Source organism: Bactrocera latifrons, unplaced genomic scaffold (assembly GCF_001853355.1).
Source record: "Bactrocera latifrons isolate USDA-ARS-PBARC rearing strain unplaced genomic scaffold, ASM185335v1 scaffold_24, whole genome shotgun sequence".
NCBI lineage: Eukaryota > Metazoa > Arthropoda > Insecta > Diptera > Tephritidae > Bactrocera > Bactrocera latifrons.
In genome coordinates, this window is record NW_017535963.1 from 1,750,064 (window position 1) to 1,769,838 (window position 19,775).

The following is a 19,775-nucleotide window of genomic DNA, read 5'->3' on the forward strand; positions in this document are numbered from 1 at the left end:
TTAGATGAATGAAAACTGATATCGGCGTTTTAGCTGCCGAATTAAGTATTACAATGTGAACTTTGTAATAAGAAATTGAAATTCATTTTGTTCCGACCGATTCGACGATTTTCGAGTCATGTATAGGGGTAATGCCAATCCAATTTCAATATTTAGTTTAATAGTTATGTCGAAAATTTTATATACCCTTAACACTTTAGTCAGATTAACATAACCAGAAGGACCCCATATTTATATCGCTGTTTAGGTATCATCTCAGAACTAATTCTCAACATTATTTGTGGAATACTTAACAGTGCTTCTTAAGCGAGATTGTACGAACAACGGTTCCATTTTAATGGAAATTAAATTCTAGAAATGTTGAAGMTTTGTGCTCAACAAACTTCATCTCTACACTGCCTTTATTACTCTTAGCATGCTATRTTAAGATGAACGAAAATATTACAAWCTGTCTATATGGRTTATGACTCAGMTGAAGAACGTTATGAGSMGAAAAAATCTTAAAATCTTTAATATCTAAAATAAAAAATGTCAGAATTGGCACTGAATATAYTACAATGGGCAAAAGATAGTARGACTCTTTAAYTTCAAATTAGARGTTCTATTAAATTTTGTGTGCGTTATCCACGAACCAKAAAGGAATTGATGCTTGAGTATCGATGATTAGTAGTCAGAGATMTTATTAGCAATCTTGGAATATCGGAAGGATCAGTGAAAACCATTTAGAAAGATCATTTGGATCTAAGAAGAGTGAAAGTACGATTGGTTCCAAAATCACCAAATTTTTCTGAAAAATAGCGTCGCGTTAACGTCTGTGAAACAATGCTTTCCGACTAGCAGGATATCATGAAATRTATTATTATTGACGATCAGTCTTGTATCTACACTTTTGACCCGGAAGCAGGTGATCAATCGGCCGAATAGCGTGGCAAAGGTGAGCCGACGGTGAAAAATCTAAGACAAAGCAGATCAAAAATCAAGATTATGTTGCTAGTTCCTTCGATTATCGAGGTGTGGCCCCCTCCGAATTCTTCCGATCGGCCAAACCGTCAATAAGGAATAGCTTTTGAGTGTTATGCGCCGTTATGGGCAGACAACTCTTGTTTTTGCAACACGATAATGCGCGTCGCATACTGCATTGATGACTTCGTGAGTTTTTCGCCAAATTTTCAACCAATATCATGCCGCAACTAGCGTATTCGCCTGATATAGCTCCGTGTGACTTCTGGTAGTTCAGCAAACTTAATCGACCGCTCCGGGGAAACCATTTTCAGTCAATTGAAGACATTACCCGTAAATCGCTACCCGCATTAAAGGCTATGTCGCAAAATTACTTAAACGACGGTTTCGAGGATAGGACAAAACGTTGACAGAAGTGTACTAGGGCCCAGAGAGACTACGTTGAGGGGGACGATTCAGATTTTGAAGAGTAATTTTAGGAGTTTTAAAATTATGAACAAAGCTTTACTATTATTTGCTCATAACAGTACGTGTGTATGTAAGTATGTATGCATTTATGAAGATATGTATGTTTATATATGTCTACATCCTTGTGGCATCAACACATCAACCTTTAATACCAAATAACCAATTGGATGCCTTGCTGCCAAGGATATTTATGAAAGCGCAGGAGGGAGCAGCCTTGCATTATCCTTTACTTCTGTCAGGAGAGACAAATGCGCACATAACCGCACATACATACAAACAGACAAACATACATAGATACTTACAAACGAATATAGGCGCACTGGTAATAAGTAGAAAGTAGAAGCAGCGGCAACAAATGAAACTACTCACCATTAATCACGTGCACCATGACGCTGGCACTGCTCGCCGTTGTCGGCTGACAAGTGTAATTCCCTGTATCCGTTGTCTGTGCATTCGAGATGCGCAACCTGATGATGAGCGCGATGAAAAAGCAGCAGAAGAAGAACAAGAGGCAGAAGAGTGAGCATATTAATGGAGACATAAACAAGTTGACGCTTATGTGTGTGTGTGTGTGTAATGGATGTGTGTGAAATTGCAAGACGCGATGCAAGTTCGCTATGGAACGCACGCTAGTCAGACGCTGACGCGATAAATATGTGCAGATGTGTGTGTGTGTGTGCCGGTTGACATCGCCAGGCAAAGGAGGCACCTTAAGATATTGAGGCAATGAATTGAAATGTAAAGGCTCAAATATTTATTTATGTTGCGCCGCACAGTGTAGTCAAAGCCAAAGAGACAAGTGCAGGCGCACATACACACCCGTAGCACACACACACACACACACATTAACGCACTATGACGGCACATGCAACAGTGGCTGCATGCCGCACAAAGGTAGGCGACAGTACTTTGCCACATGCATTTGCATGTTGACATGCTCAAAGAGCCGACAGGTCTGACAGCGCTTTCCATTTCACCTTTGGCCGCTTAAGCGCTGGCGCTACCGCGTCACCTCCTCCTGCATCGCCACATCACACCTGMTTGTGGCTTTTGGACAACCGAAGTGTTTCCGTTGCCGCGCCGATTTACCTTGATTTCATTGTGTCGCCCAACTGTGATTCCATGGCGATGCGCGCCGTGAAATCCGGCGTTATGTCGTTGCTTAAGCCATCGTGCGGCGCTGTGACCGCCATTGCGCTCGAGCCACCAGCAGCAGCAGCAGTCAATGCCTTGGCATTTGTTATCGGCGCTGTCACATCAGCAGCCAGCTCGTTGCCCGTCAGTGCTGGCGTGGACATGTCACCACCAACGTTGCTATGACTATGTTTGTTCTTATTGTTGTTGTTGTTAGTGTCGCTGTTGCTCTCTTCATCTTCGTCCAGCTCGAATGGCGTAATTATATGCTCGCCGCGATACCAATAAATCGGTCCAATATCACGAACGCTCGGCTGTTGCACATGACAGCTGAGTATGATTGCGCTGCCGACTTTGAAATGCAGATCGGCCGGGCCGCTGATGATGGCGCGCGAATCGGCGGGTATTTCTGTGGTGATAAAAGCAGAGCATACATGAGTAAATATAAATAGTGGTTGAGAAAACAACAATAAAAAATAAAGAGAAATAATGTGATAATAAAATACCGATGAATGTGTGTGTGTATGCGGTCGTGTATGCATATGTGATATATATATATATATATRTATATAAATCTGTGGYATCTTATATGTATATGCATGTGTAAATATTTGTGCTTCCGCAAATAAGGTAAAAATAAAATTATTTCAATAAGGAAAAGTAAATTCACAATTGTCAATTCAACAGGATTTCTTAAAATACAACAACTGCAATAACAATTATCTGCAAACAATAAACAAGTGCAATATACATAKGTATTGCATACTTAATTTTATAAATATTTGCGAAAAATCAGCACCGATTTCATTTACAAAGAAAAAAAATATTATAAAAGAAGTAAGGAGGATCAAAGTTCGGACAAACGCGGAAAAAGAAATTATTCTACGAATTGTGGGCTTAGCAAAGAGAACTTCTTATTATGTGAAAATTTGGTGATATGGCGATTTATTGCTCCATATAAAGGCCCCATTTAGCTCGAACATTTTTTTAATTTTTTTTTATTTCTGTCACAAATATTGTTTGCATATTTTCGTTATTCCTATACCTAGTTTTCGGTCTTCATTGGAACGCGTATTTTGTCTTTTTCCTTCATATAATGCTGGAAGAATTTCAGCTAAGGCACCTTTTTTCCAAGGATCTGCCGAAAATTACGTCATCCAGTTAAGTTTTGAATATTTTACTTTGAAAGTTTCACAATTTTTGTTCTTTAATTTCATAAAATTTTGGTGTATTTTTTGTATCTTTGAAGCCATAAAAAAATTTGAATAAAATATTTAATTTTTTATATAAAAAAAATATATATACATATTGAAAACAGACCGTTTTTTTTTTTCGAGGAAACCTATGTAAAGCCTTATCTCTACTGAAAATGCGGTTTTTGGAAATATTCAAGATAGGTTTCTAAAACAGCGGTAACATACTCATTCGACTAAAATTTCTGTCCGGCAAGTAACTTTTTTAAATTGGGATAAACCTTGATAATACTTTGAATGGGGTACTTTAATTCGACCAATTTCGACATGGAGGCGCCCTTTTTCCACKGTTCGACGCCTAATAAATAAGCATTGTATAGCACTACGATCGATTTCTTCGAGTAATCGATGTAAGTCWCACTTTTCGAACCCCAAAAAATGGTAGTCATCACCTTTCCAGCCAAACGAAGACAGTTTTTGGCCGCTTCGGCTTGTTAGTTGAATGAAAACTAGTGTTTTGACCAATCCAAGGTATTTAGTATGTATAAGTGGATCCAAACTGCATGGACGGTCACGATACAACGCGGACGCTTTTACGAATTGTGATTAAAGAGCGTCACAGACTGCTGTGAAATGATATCTCGGCGGTACTTGTTATCAGGAGTTGTTTGTGTATCGACAAATTCTGCCGAGTTAACAGTCCTTGGCCGGATAAAAATCCGGGTCCGGTTATGTAAGCCCGACGGTCATGGGARCAGTGTTATCCGGAGCACCCATCCCGTCGACAGCTGGCTCATGCTCAATATTTCCAACTGCAATAATCTTTCCTGTGCTATATTACCAAAAAGGTCTATTGACATGCCTTTCGACTTAGCACTAGCAATCCTTCTACCGGCTGTCCGCCAATATAAGACAGCGGAATTTTATCATCTTATCCTCACTGATAGCCGTTTACGGCGGACCTGGCAGTGGCTCATCTAACAGCATGAGCGTTGGAAACATTGAAACTAGCTTAACCAAATTATGTGGTGCCGATCTAAGGAGAAGCATCAGCGCATAAAATTTGTTGATTATATTGCTGAACTTCTCTTTCAAAAACAAAATTCGAATCATCGKTCTATATTTCTCTCCTTCAAAATTTTTAAATCTACAGGTATCGAATCACCGACCCTGCCTTATTTAAAATCCGCGAGAACGTCATTTCCCACACGCAGTCYAAACAAAAGTACGAGTCCGATTCAAATTGAATTATTAAAGCAGTTGTCTGCAAGAATTTACTAGAAGATAAGAAGTTTCTCTTGTGAGACCCAGATTATAAGAACAAAAGCGCGAAATTATAGGTATTTATTGCAATTCAGAGCGCATTAGAGAGAATAAAATTGTATGAATTCATCCAAAATGTAGGCAACGTTTTATGYCTGACATATGAATTTAATGTTGCCTACATTTAGGAACCAATTTCAATATTAATAATCGCATAACAGCAAAGTCGCTAAATAAGAGTAAAACTAAGAACTTATTGGACCAGCCTCGCAATTATTATTGATCACCACATTGAATGTGTTAAGAAGAAACGCGCCAATATCGAAGCAAAGATGTTACTATGAAACGTGCTTCACATTCTTTTCCCCTTTAATTTTGTATATACAAATGGCTGCAGTGAGCACACTTGAGCCCTTCGCTTGCATATCTTTATGCAGACCAACYGCAGAAAGTCGGTTGTGTCTTGTGAGCTCATAAGTAATTTAAAAATTTATTATTTTTGTGTATTAAAATCATTTTTTCGTGCCACAAAGAAAGCTTTCCAATTTGTAATGCTGACATACACACATATATAGACGGTTGGTTGTGCGAACGTTATATAGTGGAGCTCGCATGGAAATGCTGTTCCGGCTGCCGGCAAGACCGCCGATTCCGAAGCTAATTAGCGAGGTTGCAATTGCATTSAGGCGCCKCACAGATGAGCAGTGGTGGCTTTTTGGCTTTGCCGGGCCACAATAAGCCTCTGCATTCGCCAATTTGCGGTATTTTTGCGTGCAGCAGATTTTTTACATAGGCGAATGCATAGTTTAATTAGGCGCCGAAAAAAGTAAGGCGACCGGCAAGCGGGAGAGCGGGCAAGCTCTGCCAAGTTGTCTTAATTAAAACTCTGCAGCTCAGCCGCAACTTTAATATTGTGCCACTTCCTGTTAGTTGCAAGGCAAATTAGCGCATATTCAAGGCCATTAAAAAGTCATGGCGCATAAAGTACGAAGAAACGCCGCATAAGAATTTAATTTGCATGCACCAAAGCGGTGGAAAGAAGCAAGGCGTTGGGGGGGAGAGGAATTACAACACAAACGTCTTTGCGCTTTTAAATTGCTGGCTGCTGYAATGCAAATAAGAGTGCGCTTTAAAACAACACACCGTTACTCGTCGTTCTTATTTTCTCTCTGGTCCATGTTGCTTTTTACTGGAGCAACTGGCGCTTGGCTTGATCTGCAGTGCAACTAAATTGCAAAAAAAAGTCAAAAGTAATTTGGTTAAACACACAAACAACCAACATTGGCGAGCATAGTTTAATTAACTCTTAATTGTGGACACATATTGTGATCAGCTGGTGGAGTAATTGTTCTGGTATAGCAACACAAAAATTCTGGACCCAGATTATAAKAACAAAAGTACGCAATTATAGGTATTTAATGCAATTCAGAGCGCATTAGAGAGCATACAATTGTGTGAATTTATCCTAAATGTAGGCAACGTTTTATAACTAGCATATAAACTTAATGTTGACTACATTTAGGAACTTGCTTCGATTTTTATATTTTAATAATTGCCTAACCGCAAAGTCACATAAAACTTTAAATGATATACATAGGTTCGCTTTTATATATCGGTATTAGAGAACAATAATATTTTGAATAAATTTAAAAAAAATCACAACTATATTCGAAAATCGATTAATTGTTTTTCAATCAAAATATATATGTTTTGGCATGCGTTTCAAACATTTTTCGAATCACGATTGTGGTGTCTCCAAAACATGCGTTCTGAACGCGTCAAACGCCTCTTTTGGTGCCGAAAAACTTTGACCCTTTATTTATTTTTCACGTATGGGAATAAAAAGAAGCCATTCGGTGMCATGTCAAGACTTCCRTGACTCATCAARTCGATGTTTTGAGGACTCAAACAGACAGTTGATCATCGAGAGCTCTCATTGTCATGCTGAAGAGTGAGCCATATTCGACGGTTGGTTCTGTCGACTGTTTTTACGATATCATCGACTCAATCCATCGGCTGTGTGGGATCTAAAGTGATTTTTCTTTATAATAAAATTTTTATACAATATTAAACGACGCTGGTCCCACTAATGCCTACASTCTCGATATCGAGATAGGTTACATGTCGATCTTGAAATATCGGTTTGCGTACATCATCAATATTTTCCGGAACAACAATTGATTTTTGATGACATTCACGAAATTCGCCTTATAGAGCGACCTGGATTGAATTCCCCTACTAGCTGTAAATAGTGGTCCTTAAGGGGGCTATATTGTCAAGATATGAATTAAGTTTATCGATGCACTATTGCTAGGTTGATCCTTGTCGAAAKATGAAAAAAAAATCGTTCGAAAATGTTCGCAATTTCATTCACTTTTTAGTCCGAGGTGAATATTTTAAGTTACTGTAAGAAACAAAAGCGTTCGTATGTCAAACAGTTCTGAGTATTTATAAGAAAAAAGTGTTACATTTTACGATGAAGYTACCAGATTGTAACACCAGAGTTGTCAAATCCCGAAATATAAAAGCAACGTATGTATTGGCATGTTCGGAATTTTTTTAATTTATTTAGTACTTAGTTTATAGAAGCTAACAGCAATATTCATTATATAGACGTATGCTTCCCTTGTGGTAACTCAACCATAAGACATCATATATGCTCCGATCACTGATAATATTATTTATCCCTACTTTAAATTTCGTACATTCACATCTCACTTCTTTCTTCGCTTTCTCTTAAAATCACATCCAATAAAACTTTCTCTCTTTTAATTTGTCGCGTTGATTCCAATGCTGCGTGTCCATGATGTATTGCAAGGCAAATAGAAATATGACGAAAACACTGTTATTAACACTTGCTCACGCTCAGCGTGCTAATTAACATGAAATGCTTTGCGGCGACAGAAAACACATTTAAATGGCAGTTATAAAATGTACTGTTTCGCTAGATTTATCAGATACACATACCATGGTACATATATAAATATAAGACCTCGAAATAGCGGCATTTTAGTGCGAAAAATTGCGAATGTTTAACGAAATTAATCAGTTGTCGGAACGCGAGCGGCATTTGGCTGTATAAATTTGCATATAAATTGAATGTTCGTGTGTGTGAATTTGTGGCCTTTTAATTTTATCGATTCTTTTAATTACCCAGAAGAGATTTTTTCATKTGACATTTTCCGCCATCGCTTCTGTGATTCCATTAATTTGCGTTCGCAAATTTGCAAAGTTGCATTTAAGATTTTTTAATGCGCTCCCATCAAGAAATTGCGAGCGAGCAATTTATTTTAGCAAATGTAAAGTGATGATTAATTGTGGTTTTGTGACAGCAAGCTGTAGGTCATAAACTGAAGTTAATTTTATAATTAATTAATAATAATTATTTATTTATTTTAATATGACCTATAAATAAATTCACAGACATATCAGAAAAACAAAGGGAAAGTGGCTGCTTAGGCCTTCGTCCCAAATGWATTAATGCCGAAGGTGGTTTGTGTCTTTGCTGATTTTAGACTATCATAGCTGATTTAGAGTCATCGGTCATTTGWTAAAGTATTAGCTTAGACACACACCTTAAGGGACGTCATTACAGAAAATCGAAAATTTCAAATTGCAGTCAAATGAAGACGGAAGTATGTAGGTAATCTATGATTAACAACTCAAATTTGTGTATGAGCTAAAATGTTGCAAAAATACTTCGGAATGGCCACAAAACGATTCGCGATGTGGACTTGGCAGTACATGGCGCATGAGTGATGCGCGTATTACAACTGAGGATTTTACTGCAAACACGTATTTTGCTACAATTGGTATGATYAAGCTGTCTGCTTTTGATATTGATATTGATTGACAGAAAAATTATACTGGATAAACTGGGACTTCCTCTTATATACTTGTTATACACCTTTAAGCTTTGTTTTAATTGMTGTACCAATTACATTAAAATTCTATGTATCGCGTTGCTTATTCAAGTGGCGCATCAGCGACCACCTGTTTCTAAAACTACAACAATTTATTCATAATTTTTTTCGGCGCTCATTTTTCTGCCTATCAGCATATTGTCACTCATACGCACCGCTGAGCAGGTAAATTGGACGACTCTTCCACTTAAATGTGTAATTACATAAAAGTCATATAATTATGGAAATGTTATGACAATAATAGTATGCGCATGTGATTTAGCATTAAACATTAATATATTTTTTCACTATTTTTTTTCAATACACATTGGGACAAAAACAGTGAATTATTCATTGCATTTTGACATTTCTCTCTWTTCCTGTAAATATATTACAAACAAAAAAGCTTAACTAGAAGTTTTGTTGAATATTTGTCTCAAAACAGATATTGGTAATATTAGAAATATTTTCAATCAAGGATATGAGGCCCGTTTCGATTTGCTATTTTCTGAAAACTGAAGTTCCTTTATCGAACGGATATTAGTGAGAAGCAAAACGCGTCTCAAGTGCGCCGTCCCACTATTTCTGTTAATGACAAGCATCATCGGAAAAGCAAGGTAAATTGATTCCTAAAACCATGTTGTGAGTCTCAATAACTCTTAAGTATCAACTCAAACAATTTTAATTAATATTTTCGCTATGGAAGACGACAAGACACACAAAAAAATAATTGTTTATTCAACAGATTTGACTCTTTATAAATGTCTATAGTTTCAGAAATTCAAAGATGCTTTTAGGGAAAGAACCTTTAAGCTGTTTGAAGTCAAACAAAGAATTTCAACAAATTACTGAAGACCTTAGTTACAGAGAAATGAACACATTTTAATTTTCGAAATAAAGTATTGGTTCTTATTGATATTTGATTCTTGAAAATTTCATACATTTTCTTCTTCCGCAAAGTGTCGCTGACCGTAAAAATTATAATTTTAAATATGTTTGACTCTGCGCTGGCAATTTTTGTTTACTCCCGCCTAGCCAAAAAATAAAGCTCTCGAAGCAGAAAAATACAAAATTGCAAATTTCAGTAAATATATGTATATTATAAATGTAACAAAAAAAACTTTACGCGTATGAGGTTGAGAGCCAAGAGTTTGCACGAAATGTAGCGTAATTTGCTAAACAAGCGTAATTATGGCTTTATTTGTTTACGCCTATGACGTAATTATATACTTACGCCGTTAGGCATATGTGTCAAAACATATCGTGTCATCTGATATGCTTATATGCATGTATATGTGCTCAATAACGGCTTATTTAAATCGTATGCAAATTTCTCGCTATCGAATTAAACGCAAATAAATGTGACCGATTTATTTTAATACTAATATTTTGCCACAATTTATTTGCATTTATTTATTTAAAGCGTTCGTGTGTGTGTGTGTATATGTGGAAGACAGTTTACATAGTAATAATTGCCGAAGTATGTTCAAATATGAGAGTGCTAGCGGAAGTGCATATGCAAATATGCAAAGCATTTAAATTGAAACATTTTGCAGGTTTTGGAAAAATTACTTTTTTTATCTAAATATTTTTTTATGAAATATTTTTATACCCTGAACAAGGTATATTAAGTTTGTCACGAAGTTTGTAACACCCAGAAGGAAGCGTCGGAGACCCTATAAAATATATATATAAATGATCAGTATGTTGAGCTGAGTCGATTTAGCCATGTCCATCTGTCTGTCCGTCTGCCTGTACATATGTACACGAACTAGTCCCTCAGTTTTTAAGATATCGTTTTGAAGTTTTGCAAATTTTCCTTTTCTCTTCAAGAAGCTGCTCATTTGTCGGAACTGCCGATATTGAACCACTATAACATATAGTTCCCATACAAACTGAACGATCGAAATGAAGTTCATGTATACAAAACTTTCACATTTGACAACGTATCTTCACAAAAGTTGGCACAGGTTATTTTCTAAGATAATACTGTAATATGCGAAGAAGTTGTTCGGATCGGCTTGCTATAGTATATAGCTGTCATACAAACTGAACGGTCGGAACCAAGTTCTTGTATGGAAAACTTTTGCATTTGTCAAGATAAATTCACGAAATTCGGTATAGATTATTTTCTAAGACAATAAAATGTGATCCGAAAAAATTGTTTCGATCGGTTAGCTACAGCATATAGCTGCCATACAAACTGAACGATCGGAATCAAATGCTTGCATGCTAACCCTTACATTTGACGATATATCTCCACGAAATTTGGTACGAATTATTGTTTATAAAAATAATGTAACTTTGGAAGAAATTTCTCAGATCGGCCTACTATAGCATATAGTTGCCATACAAACTGAACGATCGGAATCAAGGGCTTGTATGGAAAACTTTTGCATTTGTCAAGATATATTCAAGAAATTCGGTATAGAATATTTTCTAAGGCAAAAAATTGTTCAGATCGATTAGCTATAGCATATAGTTGCCATACAAACTGAACGATCGGAATCAAGGGCTTGTATGGAAAACTTTCGCATTTGAAGTGGTTTCTTCGCGAAACTTTACATGGAATACTACTTAAGGTAATAACATAATCTCCAACTAAATTGTTGAGATCGGATTACTATAGCAAATAGCTTCCATACAAACTGAACACATAGTTACTAAAAGAAATGCACCTGTGAAGGGTATATTAGCTTCGGTGCAGCCGAAGTTAGCGTTTAAATATTTTTTGTTTTTTTATTAAAATACTTTTTTTATTAAAATATTTTTTTATTTTTATAAAAAAGGTTATACCTTTGTGATCGATTTTTATATTCCAAAACGTGATAAATTTAACCCAGACTTTTGCAAAAGAAACTGCGTTTCCACCTTAGTTACTTTGTTTATATGTCATATACTTTTGGTTGTGCGAATAAGTCCAATTTTTTGCCAAATTGAAGTCATTTGCGGGAAGAACTGATAAATACTGGTCCTTGAATGGGCTACATTGTCAAAAATTCAAGTAAATTTATCGCGCGGAAATTTTTGCAATTTAATTCCGTTTTTTGGCCGAGGTGAATATTTTAAGTTACTGTTAGAAACACGCATAGCGATCGTATGTCTAAAAGTTTGAGTATTTATAAGAAAAATGTGTTAAACTTCGTGACAAAGTTACCAGATTGTAATACCAGAGTTACCAAATGCCGATATACTATAAAAGCAACCTACGTATTGGTATATGTCGGGTCGAAACACAATATTTAGTACTTAATTTAAAGTAGCTAAGATTGAGAGTTTTCTAACAGCAATGTTGATTATATAGACGGAAAGTGTTGATTTTCTTCTTTCAGTCCCGGCAATTGCCGGCTGAAGTACAGCAGGAACTCCAAAAACTTTACGATGTTTCTACTCCAAGTGAAACAACGTTAGGTCACTTTATGGACCATATTAACGGCCGAAAGGAAGGCCAAATACCTACGAAGACGGTGAATAACCAACGTTGCTCAATCAGGAGCCGAGTGAAACACAAGAAGAACTAGTTTCAGCATTATGAGTCACCAGCCAAGCAATTTAAAAGCGACCGCATGCGCTGCGAATGATTCAGAGCAAGAAAATTGGGTTCTTTATAACCTCCAGGCCACGCGCCACGAAAAGTGACTCTGCTGCATGACAAGGCTCGGCCTCTGGAAACGTTGTAGTCTGTATAATCAAGGGGTGTGGATGGAGTCATGTGTGGAGAATGCAGTCATGTGTACTCCGTGGCAAACCTAATATTACCCGTTCAGGACAATATATTAGAATAAGTGGTATGGCGGCGTCTCTTTAAGGAACCTTTATACAGGCCTTGTTATGTACGAATTTAAAAGCAAATGTCATGAAAATTATATATCTACATACCTATAGTATATTTGTAGCATATTCGCACTTACCAATGATATTCAATTGAAATGCCATTGACATTTTTGGTTCGGTATTCACTTGACATTCATAGATGCCGGTGTCACGAGCCTGGGGCGATTTCACATGCAATGTCCATTCGCGTCCATCTTTCGACGAAGTTACCTGAAATGGAAAAAATATTTCACATATCTAAATATGTATATGTGTACGTATGCGTTTGCATATGCAATAAAAGTGGATATAAAGTGCAGTTGCCGTAAGTCAATAAAAAATATGAAATTTACGATAGCAGCTTGATGCAGCAATGACATAACTGGTGACAAGTTGGCTGCAGATGCACGTATCACTTTAATGGTTATAACTCCCTTTTGTAAATTGTTTATTCGATCCAAATTTTGTTTTGTTGATAGGGCCTGCATGCAGAGAGAGCATCTCTCATAGGCGTGTGATTTACAAAATAGTAGGGAATTTTACTCGGCAACTCGGCTATAACTGCATAAGCGGTGTCTACGCCAATAAAGAAGATGCTTTGTCTGATTTTCGGATTTCACTCGTCGAAATTGTATGAAAAATTCTGGATTGTAGAATAATTCTACCACTGCCTTTTTTAAGGCTTTGTTATGAGAGAGGAAGAAAGAGAAATCGATCGTTGGTTGAAAGAAATGGAAATAGATCGAAGGGATTGATCGGAAATAATGAGGAGTATCATTCTTCCTCGCCTTTCATACATCTTTATAAGTGAGTTTACGCTACGTTTCGGGGTTGATTACAAGCCTTTGTCTATCACAAAATGTGTTGAGACAATGGCTAAAGCAGTGAGAGTTAATGAAATCAGTCTGATTGAAAGATTAATGGCTCTTCATAGACCGAATCAATTCCATATTTGAGTAACATTTTTGTTTCCAAAAATAATACTTCGTTCAAGCTCGCTTACTTTATAGGAACTTATCGATCAACCCTTGAAATATTAACAGCACAATTGCAAACTGCATTGAAAATTCTACCAAATGGCATTTCCAACATCGTGAATAAAAGATGCACATGCATACATACATAAATAAATATGTACATATACGAAGTAATGGAACTCGGCTTTATGTAGGACATCCAATGATGGACAATGCAGAGACTTATGTATAACTGCATATATATACATAACAACATGTACGCATATATATATTTACACACACTCGATTATGTACTCACTACATGAGTGCTGGGGTATTAGCAGATTGTGCCGTTGGAAGGAATTAAGATCGATGAAGTTGATTGAAATGTGTCATTTACCTGCAGTTGAGTGGGTGTAAATACATATTAAGCTGCACTTGTTAAACATAGAGGCGGGGAGCCTGGTGGAGGAGACGAATATAATTACATGCGTTGCAGCATATAACGAGTCGATTCTGAAAACACGATTAAGTTTTCGACTTGTGAATGAGACATATAATTTTCAATCTATTGAGTTCTGAATATTACATCAGACGGGATTTAATTACGTTGTTTAATGACTTTCGAGAAAATCGTTATTTATAACTAAAATTGTTTGTGTACAGGGTTTGTCCGGAAAGTAATAGGACTGAGTCGATTTGAAAAAATTTATTGAACCGCCCGATTTCCAAGCATTGAAGCCATCACGGAAGGCATTTTCCGGAATAGCTGCCTTTGTCGTCTCAAAATGTTTGTCTTTCATTCACATTTTCAGTAAAAAAAAACAAAAAAAGAAAAAAAAGTCCGGGGGCCACATCACGGCTGTAGGACGGTTACAGAAGCGTTGGGATGCCGGTCTTGGTTAGATAGCTGTTCACAAAAAAGACATTGTGAGACGCAGCGTTTTTGCGGTGCAACTTCCAATCGGCTGCGATGTCTTGTCCGACCCGATTGAATCTTCGTTTGAGTCTTTTGAGCACTCCACGTAAAATTTTGTGTTGATGGTCTGTCCAGGTGGAACAAATTAATAGTGGACGATGACTTTGATGTCAAAAAAGACAATGAGCAACGTTTTCACTTTCAGTTTGATTACTCTTCCCTTTGGCACTTGGAAGATTGCCTCTTTGTATCGGGATCATACTCAAAGATCTAGGACTCGTCACCTATGAGTAAGTTATTCAAAACTTGGGGTCACTTACACGCATGTTTAAATTTTCTTTGCACACTTCCACTCGCCTTCGGCTTGCACCACCCACAGAAACACTTCGCAACGGCAGAAAATCAGTCCTATTTCTTGTCGGACAAACTTTGTATAAATTCGAAGGTATTCCAGGAAACTAGGGTCGTTTCCAGCATAAAAACGGTTGTAGCTTCTGATCTTTTCATTATTTTTAAGCTTTTCTTTAAATAGTAGGCTTATTCGAAAAAATAGCACTCTTTGTTCCATTTTGGCAACAAAAACTAAAACTGCAAAGTCAGTTTTTTCTCCTCTTTCCTCCTCCCTGACACCGGGTGATCACATGCAAACTATTAGCCTCATTACTTTTACTTTTAGGTTTATTTAACCCAAGCATTTATAAAAACCCACTTGTCTGTGCATATTGACCTACATATATACAAGCACACCTACCTCTATGTGAGGGTAAATACACAGTTCAAACGAATTATTAATTTGTTAGACAAGTGTTAAGTAGCTCTCGGGCTCGTGTGAACCGTGTGCGCTCACCTGAAAGCGTTTATCCGATGTGTACGTCGCCGTGGCTACGGTCAGTATATGCAAATCACGTTTACGTATCCACGAGACCTGTTGACGTCCGCCCATCCATTCAGCCAACCAGCAAACCCACCAGCCATCCATCGCATTACAGACCACCAGCGCGAGCATAGCGTTCCAAGGTAGTCAATGAAGCCGCACCGAGCGTTGAACGTACCGAAAGCGAAGCACCGAGAAAGAAAATTGAGAAAAAGTGAGGTTAGTGAATGAAAATGGAAAGTTTGACATACAAAGGCAACGTGAATGAATTAAAAAACTACAAAAAATGCGAAAAAAAAAGCGAACAAAAAGCGGCACAACCGCAACCGTAACGGAAGTGGAAAACGGAAATTGATTAATGAGCCTCGATCGAAATGAGAAATGATTGCGAGGGTTAAGAGGAAATTAAATAAAACTACCATTGATGTGGCATTAAAATGCGAAGTGACGCAGCAGCGAGTCAATCAGTCGTAAACAGCATTCGGTGCCAAAAAAGTGGATGTGTGTGTGTGAGCAGACACTCAAAGGTTATGGCGTTGAGTAGCGCTCAAAGTATCCCCCTTTTTCGGGTTTTACGTTCGTTTGTTTTTCTGTGTTGAGAGTTCAAGTAAAATGGCAAAAACCACAAAAGAGCATATAAGTGGGCGACACAAGTGGGCTCCGACAGTTTTCGACCTCCTGCACACTGTGGCGTGTGCATAGTCATTTTCGTACTGTTTACATTTGCAACAATGTGAGAATTTTTGTGTTAACGCTGAAATGGTGTGTCTGCAGGGTATTTGAGTTAAAATTAAAACACCTTTATTAAAAATTTAGGAACAGTATTTATCTTAGTCCCGTATGTGGCTATATAAATAGTATATTTTAAAACGAGGAGGAATTTTCACTTGATTGAAAACTGTACCGAGCTTTATACCCTTCATACGTATGAGCATTTTTGACAACATAAAAGGGAATACGAAGATACTGATCGCAATTTTGATTGTATTACTGCCATATGCTATAGATCCCGATCTTACAAATTTGTTCTGGACAATATTCTATGCCATATTTCGTAAAGATAGTTTGTAAAATAAACAGGTTTACCAGAGAAGAATTGATTTTGATAGGTCAGTTCTTATGGCCATTATCTGGTAGACAGGTCCGATATAAGCGAATACGACAAATTTGTAATATCTTCAGGAGAATTATATATGTGCAAAATTACAGTCTGGTTTTTCGACGAAAACCTGCGACAAGAAATTTTCACAGGCTTTTTTTGAAGCCAACTTTACTTCATTAAGTAAGTTCTGCATTGATCGAAACAAATGCTAGCCCGATGGTGCATTTATGGTGGATGCATGAAAACGTTCCAGCCAAGCTCTCCCAGTTTTTGCCGAGTCATCAAAGATGTGTGCGCTCTAGCGTGGTTCTATTGGAATACGAAGTCGATTCTGTTGATCAATTTTGTCCCATTTTTTGCAATTKCTTCCTTCAATCGCATCAGGTTTTGATAGTGAAATGTAGAATCAATCGTGAGACCAGCTCATAGTGGATGATTCCTTTCCAATCCCACCAAATACTCAGCATTACCTTTCGTGGCGTCAATCTTGGCTTTGCGAGCATTTGTTGAGCTTCACCACGCTTAGACCCTGACCTTTTTCACACATTACTGTCGTGTTTGATACACTTTTCGTCTTCTGTCACTATTCGCTTGAGAAATGGTTCGATTTTATTTCGTTTAAACAAGGAATCGATGTTAAGTCGGTTCACAAAATTTTTCTCAGACAATTCATGTGGTACCCAAATATCGAGCTTTTTTTTGTAGCCAACCTTTTTAAAATGATTCAAAACCATATGATGATAAATGCTAAGTTCCTTAGCAATCTCACATGTGCTTATGTGACGGTCCTGGCCAATCTTTACCACAATTTCGTCGACTTTTTCAACGATAGGTGCATCTTTCACATCGAAGTTTCCAGAACGAAAGCGAGCGAACCATTGTTGTGCTACACGAACTGACACAGCATCGACACAATATGATTGATAGCACTGGAGATATTTGTATGACTGCAACGATATCTATTGACAAAATACGAAAATACTTTTTGGACTACCTAATATAGTCGGATATAGGGTTCAATAACGCTCAAAATAAATAAAATTGTAAAACGTTGGATGTCAGTTCTGATTAAAGGATCAGGGTCAAATGAAGATCTTAGAAAATATTATTGTAATAATAAAAAATTTGACTGATTTTTAATGAAAAATTACTTCAATTAAATAAAATTATAAAGATGACCAGCAAACTCCGGAATCATTCACGTTCTTAAATTTACGAAGCAGTGTAACTACAAAGTATGTATCTCTATGGGTATTCAACAAACGAGTCATAGCTGTATACAAGCTGTTTGATTTCACCACATCTAATTCATTTCCTACACCTTCGGGTTTTGCACTCTTCGCCCGCTTCCCACCTAAGTTGCCTATGTTCTCTTCTTTGTAATTACATACACTACCATTTTCTGAATACTGTTACCTTAACGCTCAAACCCCTCCACATCTCTGGCTTTCTGTGCTACCTTTACCAATACAAAGCAGCAACCACACTATAGACACCTATCTACATGTATACATACATAGTGCAGGTATGCACCTCGCCATCCACTTACCGACTTATCGTCCAATCGCTCGACTCGGCATTTAATTGCAGCTTCCGCTTGACCGGTACGTGCCGTTATATTACGCGGCAAGCCAAAGTCAAAGATTGGCAGCTGATTTACGTCACCCTGCGCCGCCTCCGCATCCTCAATGATCGAAGAGAGACTCCTCAAGGTGTCGGAGTAACTGCTGCCATTCAACACCTCAATATCCATCATACGGTTGGTACGTATTGGTGGCGATGCCAATGGCGGTGGCTGCGTTGCGGGAGATGCGAGCGTGACGGGCAGCATTGTGTGTCGGTGATTGTAATTATGCGCTGAAGTCGAAGGTAAGGTGCTACTACTGCTGCTACCACTACTCGTGTTGTTGTTGTTGTTGTTGCTGCTATGCGAGTGTTGCCCCAGCCGTTGTTGTGACAGCAAGAGCAATGAGTTTTGCGCCACAAACGGCGCGGCCGTCACCGTAGCAGTTGCCGCCGTCAGTGCGGTGAAGAGGAGACAGCGCAGCACTGAAAATAGTGAAAAGAATTGCGAAAAGAGATAAGTGGAAAATGTCCAAACTGTCTTTGTATGTATATAGGTGTGTGGGTGTGTGTGTGTGGAGTGTAAATGCGCAGCCGCGCGTTGTGCGCTAATTTAATTTCTTCCAGCTCGCTGCTCCAGCTCCTGCCGCGGAATGCAATTTAATTATATTCGTTTCATTATATTTATTCACTATACCTTTATAAATTTTTATGTTCCTAGGTGTTATTAGAAAATTGCGATAACTGAGAAATCTAGGTTATTGGAATTTATAGACGGCAAAGGCTTTGCTTTGCACGACGTCTTGCATTTTACGACGCGGATTTACTGTTATAAAATTTTATCTCGTTGAAAAATTAAATGAAATGAGAGGAACGTTCTCTCTTAAGCTGCTCAAAACACGACGGCTCCGTTGTTTAATTTCTCATTCACGGAACAAAGTGACATTGAAACTGTTGAATCGTTATAAAGATAGCCATGTGCACCATTAAAGCAACTCATTGCGCTAAGGGATTCAAAATGTAAACTGCGGTTAATGAAACTTCTCGTAATCGACTCACAAGATTAGCGATCGTAATTGGGCATTAATTTTAATATATATTTTTTCCTCTGTTTTGGTCCTGTATCTTTCTTCCTATTTCGATATTTTCACTCCCTCTCTCTCTCTTTCCTCCCTTTCTCTTCATATTTTCTCTCTCTCTCTCTCTCTGTGAATCTTTTCTCTATCTCTCTCTGGATATTTCCTCTCTTGATTCCATAGGCCATTCTAGACAACAAATATTTTGTATCTATCGGATGTTTAGGGCATTATAGTCAACCAAGCACTTGACTAATTTCTGGTTGATGGATAAGGGGTTGCTTTATGGGTTGAAGGTAGAAGTAAAAGTTGAATTTATAATTTATTTGGTACAGGAGCTGAGACATCTGTTAAAATCTAGACAAAACTTGCGAGATTTATTTTCATAGGACTTCATTTTTAAATTAGTTGGAAGTTTGACGCCAATAAAGACAGAATTATGGCTTGACTGACGACAAATATCTATCATTCACAGCAATTCAGAGTTATTTTTATACCCAGAACAGAAGTTTTTAACACCAAGAAGAAAATGTCGGACACTCTATAATGTAT

General features: G+C 37.5%; 1 protein-coding gene across 1 annotated transcript in view; it reads right to left on the minus strand.

Annotated features, from left to right (window-relative positions):
• LOC108969060 overlaps positions 1-19,775 on the minus strand; it is a 136,978-nt gene that overhangs the window by 17,470 nt on the left and 99,733 nt on the right. The window contains exons 2-6 of the mRNA XM_018933554.1: positions 18,134-18,633; positions 15,456-15,533; positions 12,832-12,964; positions 2,518-2,971; positions 1,798-1,895 (exon numbers count right to left, since the gene is read on the minus strand). Coding sequence (XP_018789099.1) covers positions 1,798-1,895; positions 2,518-2,971; positions 12,832-12,964; positions 15,456-15,533; positions 18,134-18,633 — 1,263 coding nt within the window. The remainder of the gene's footprint in view (positions 1-1,797; positions 1,896-2,517; positions 2,972-12,831; positions 12,965-15,455; positions 15,534-18,133; positions 18,634-19,775) is intronic.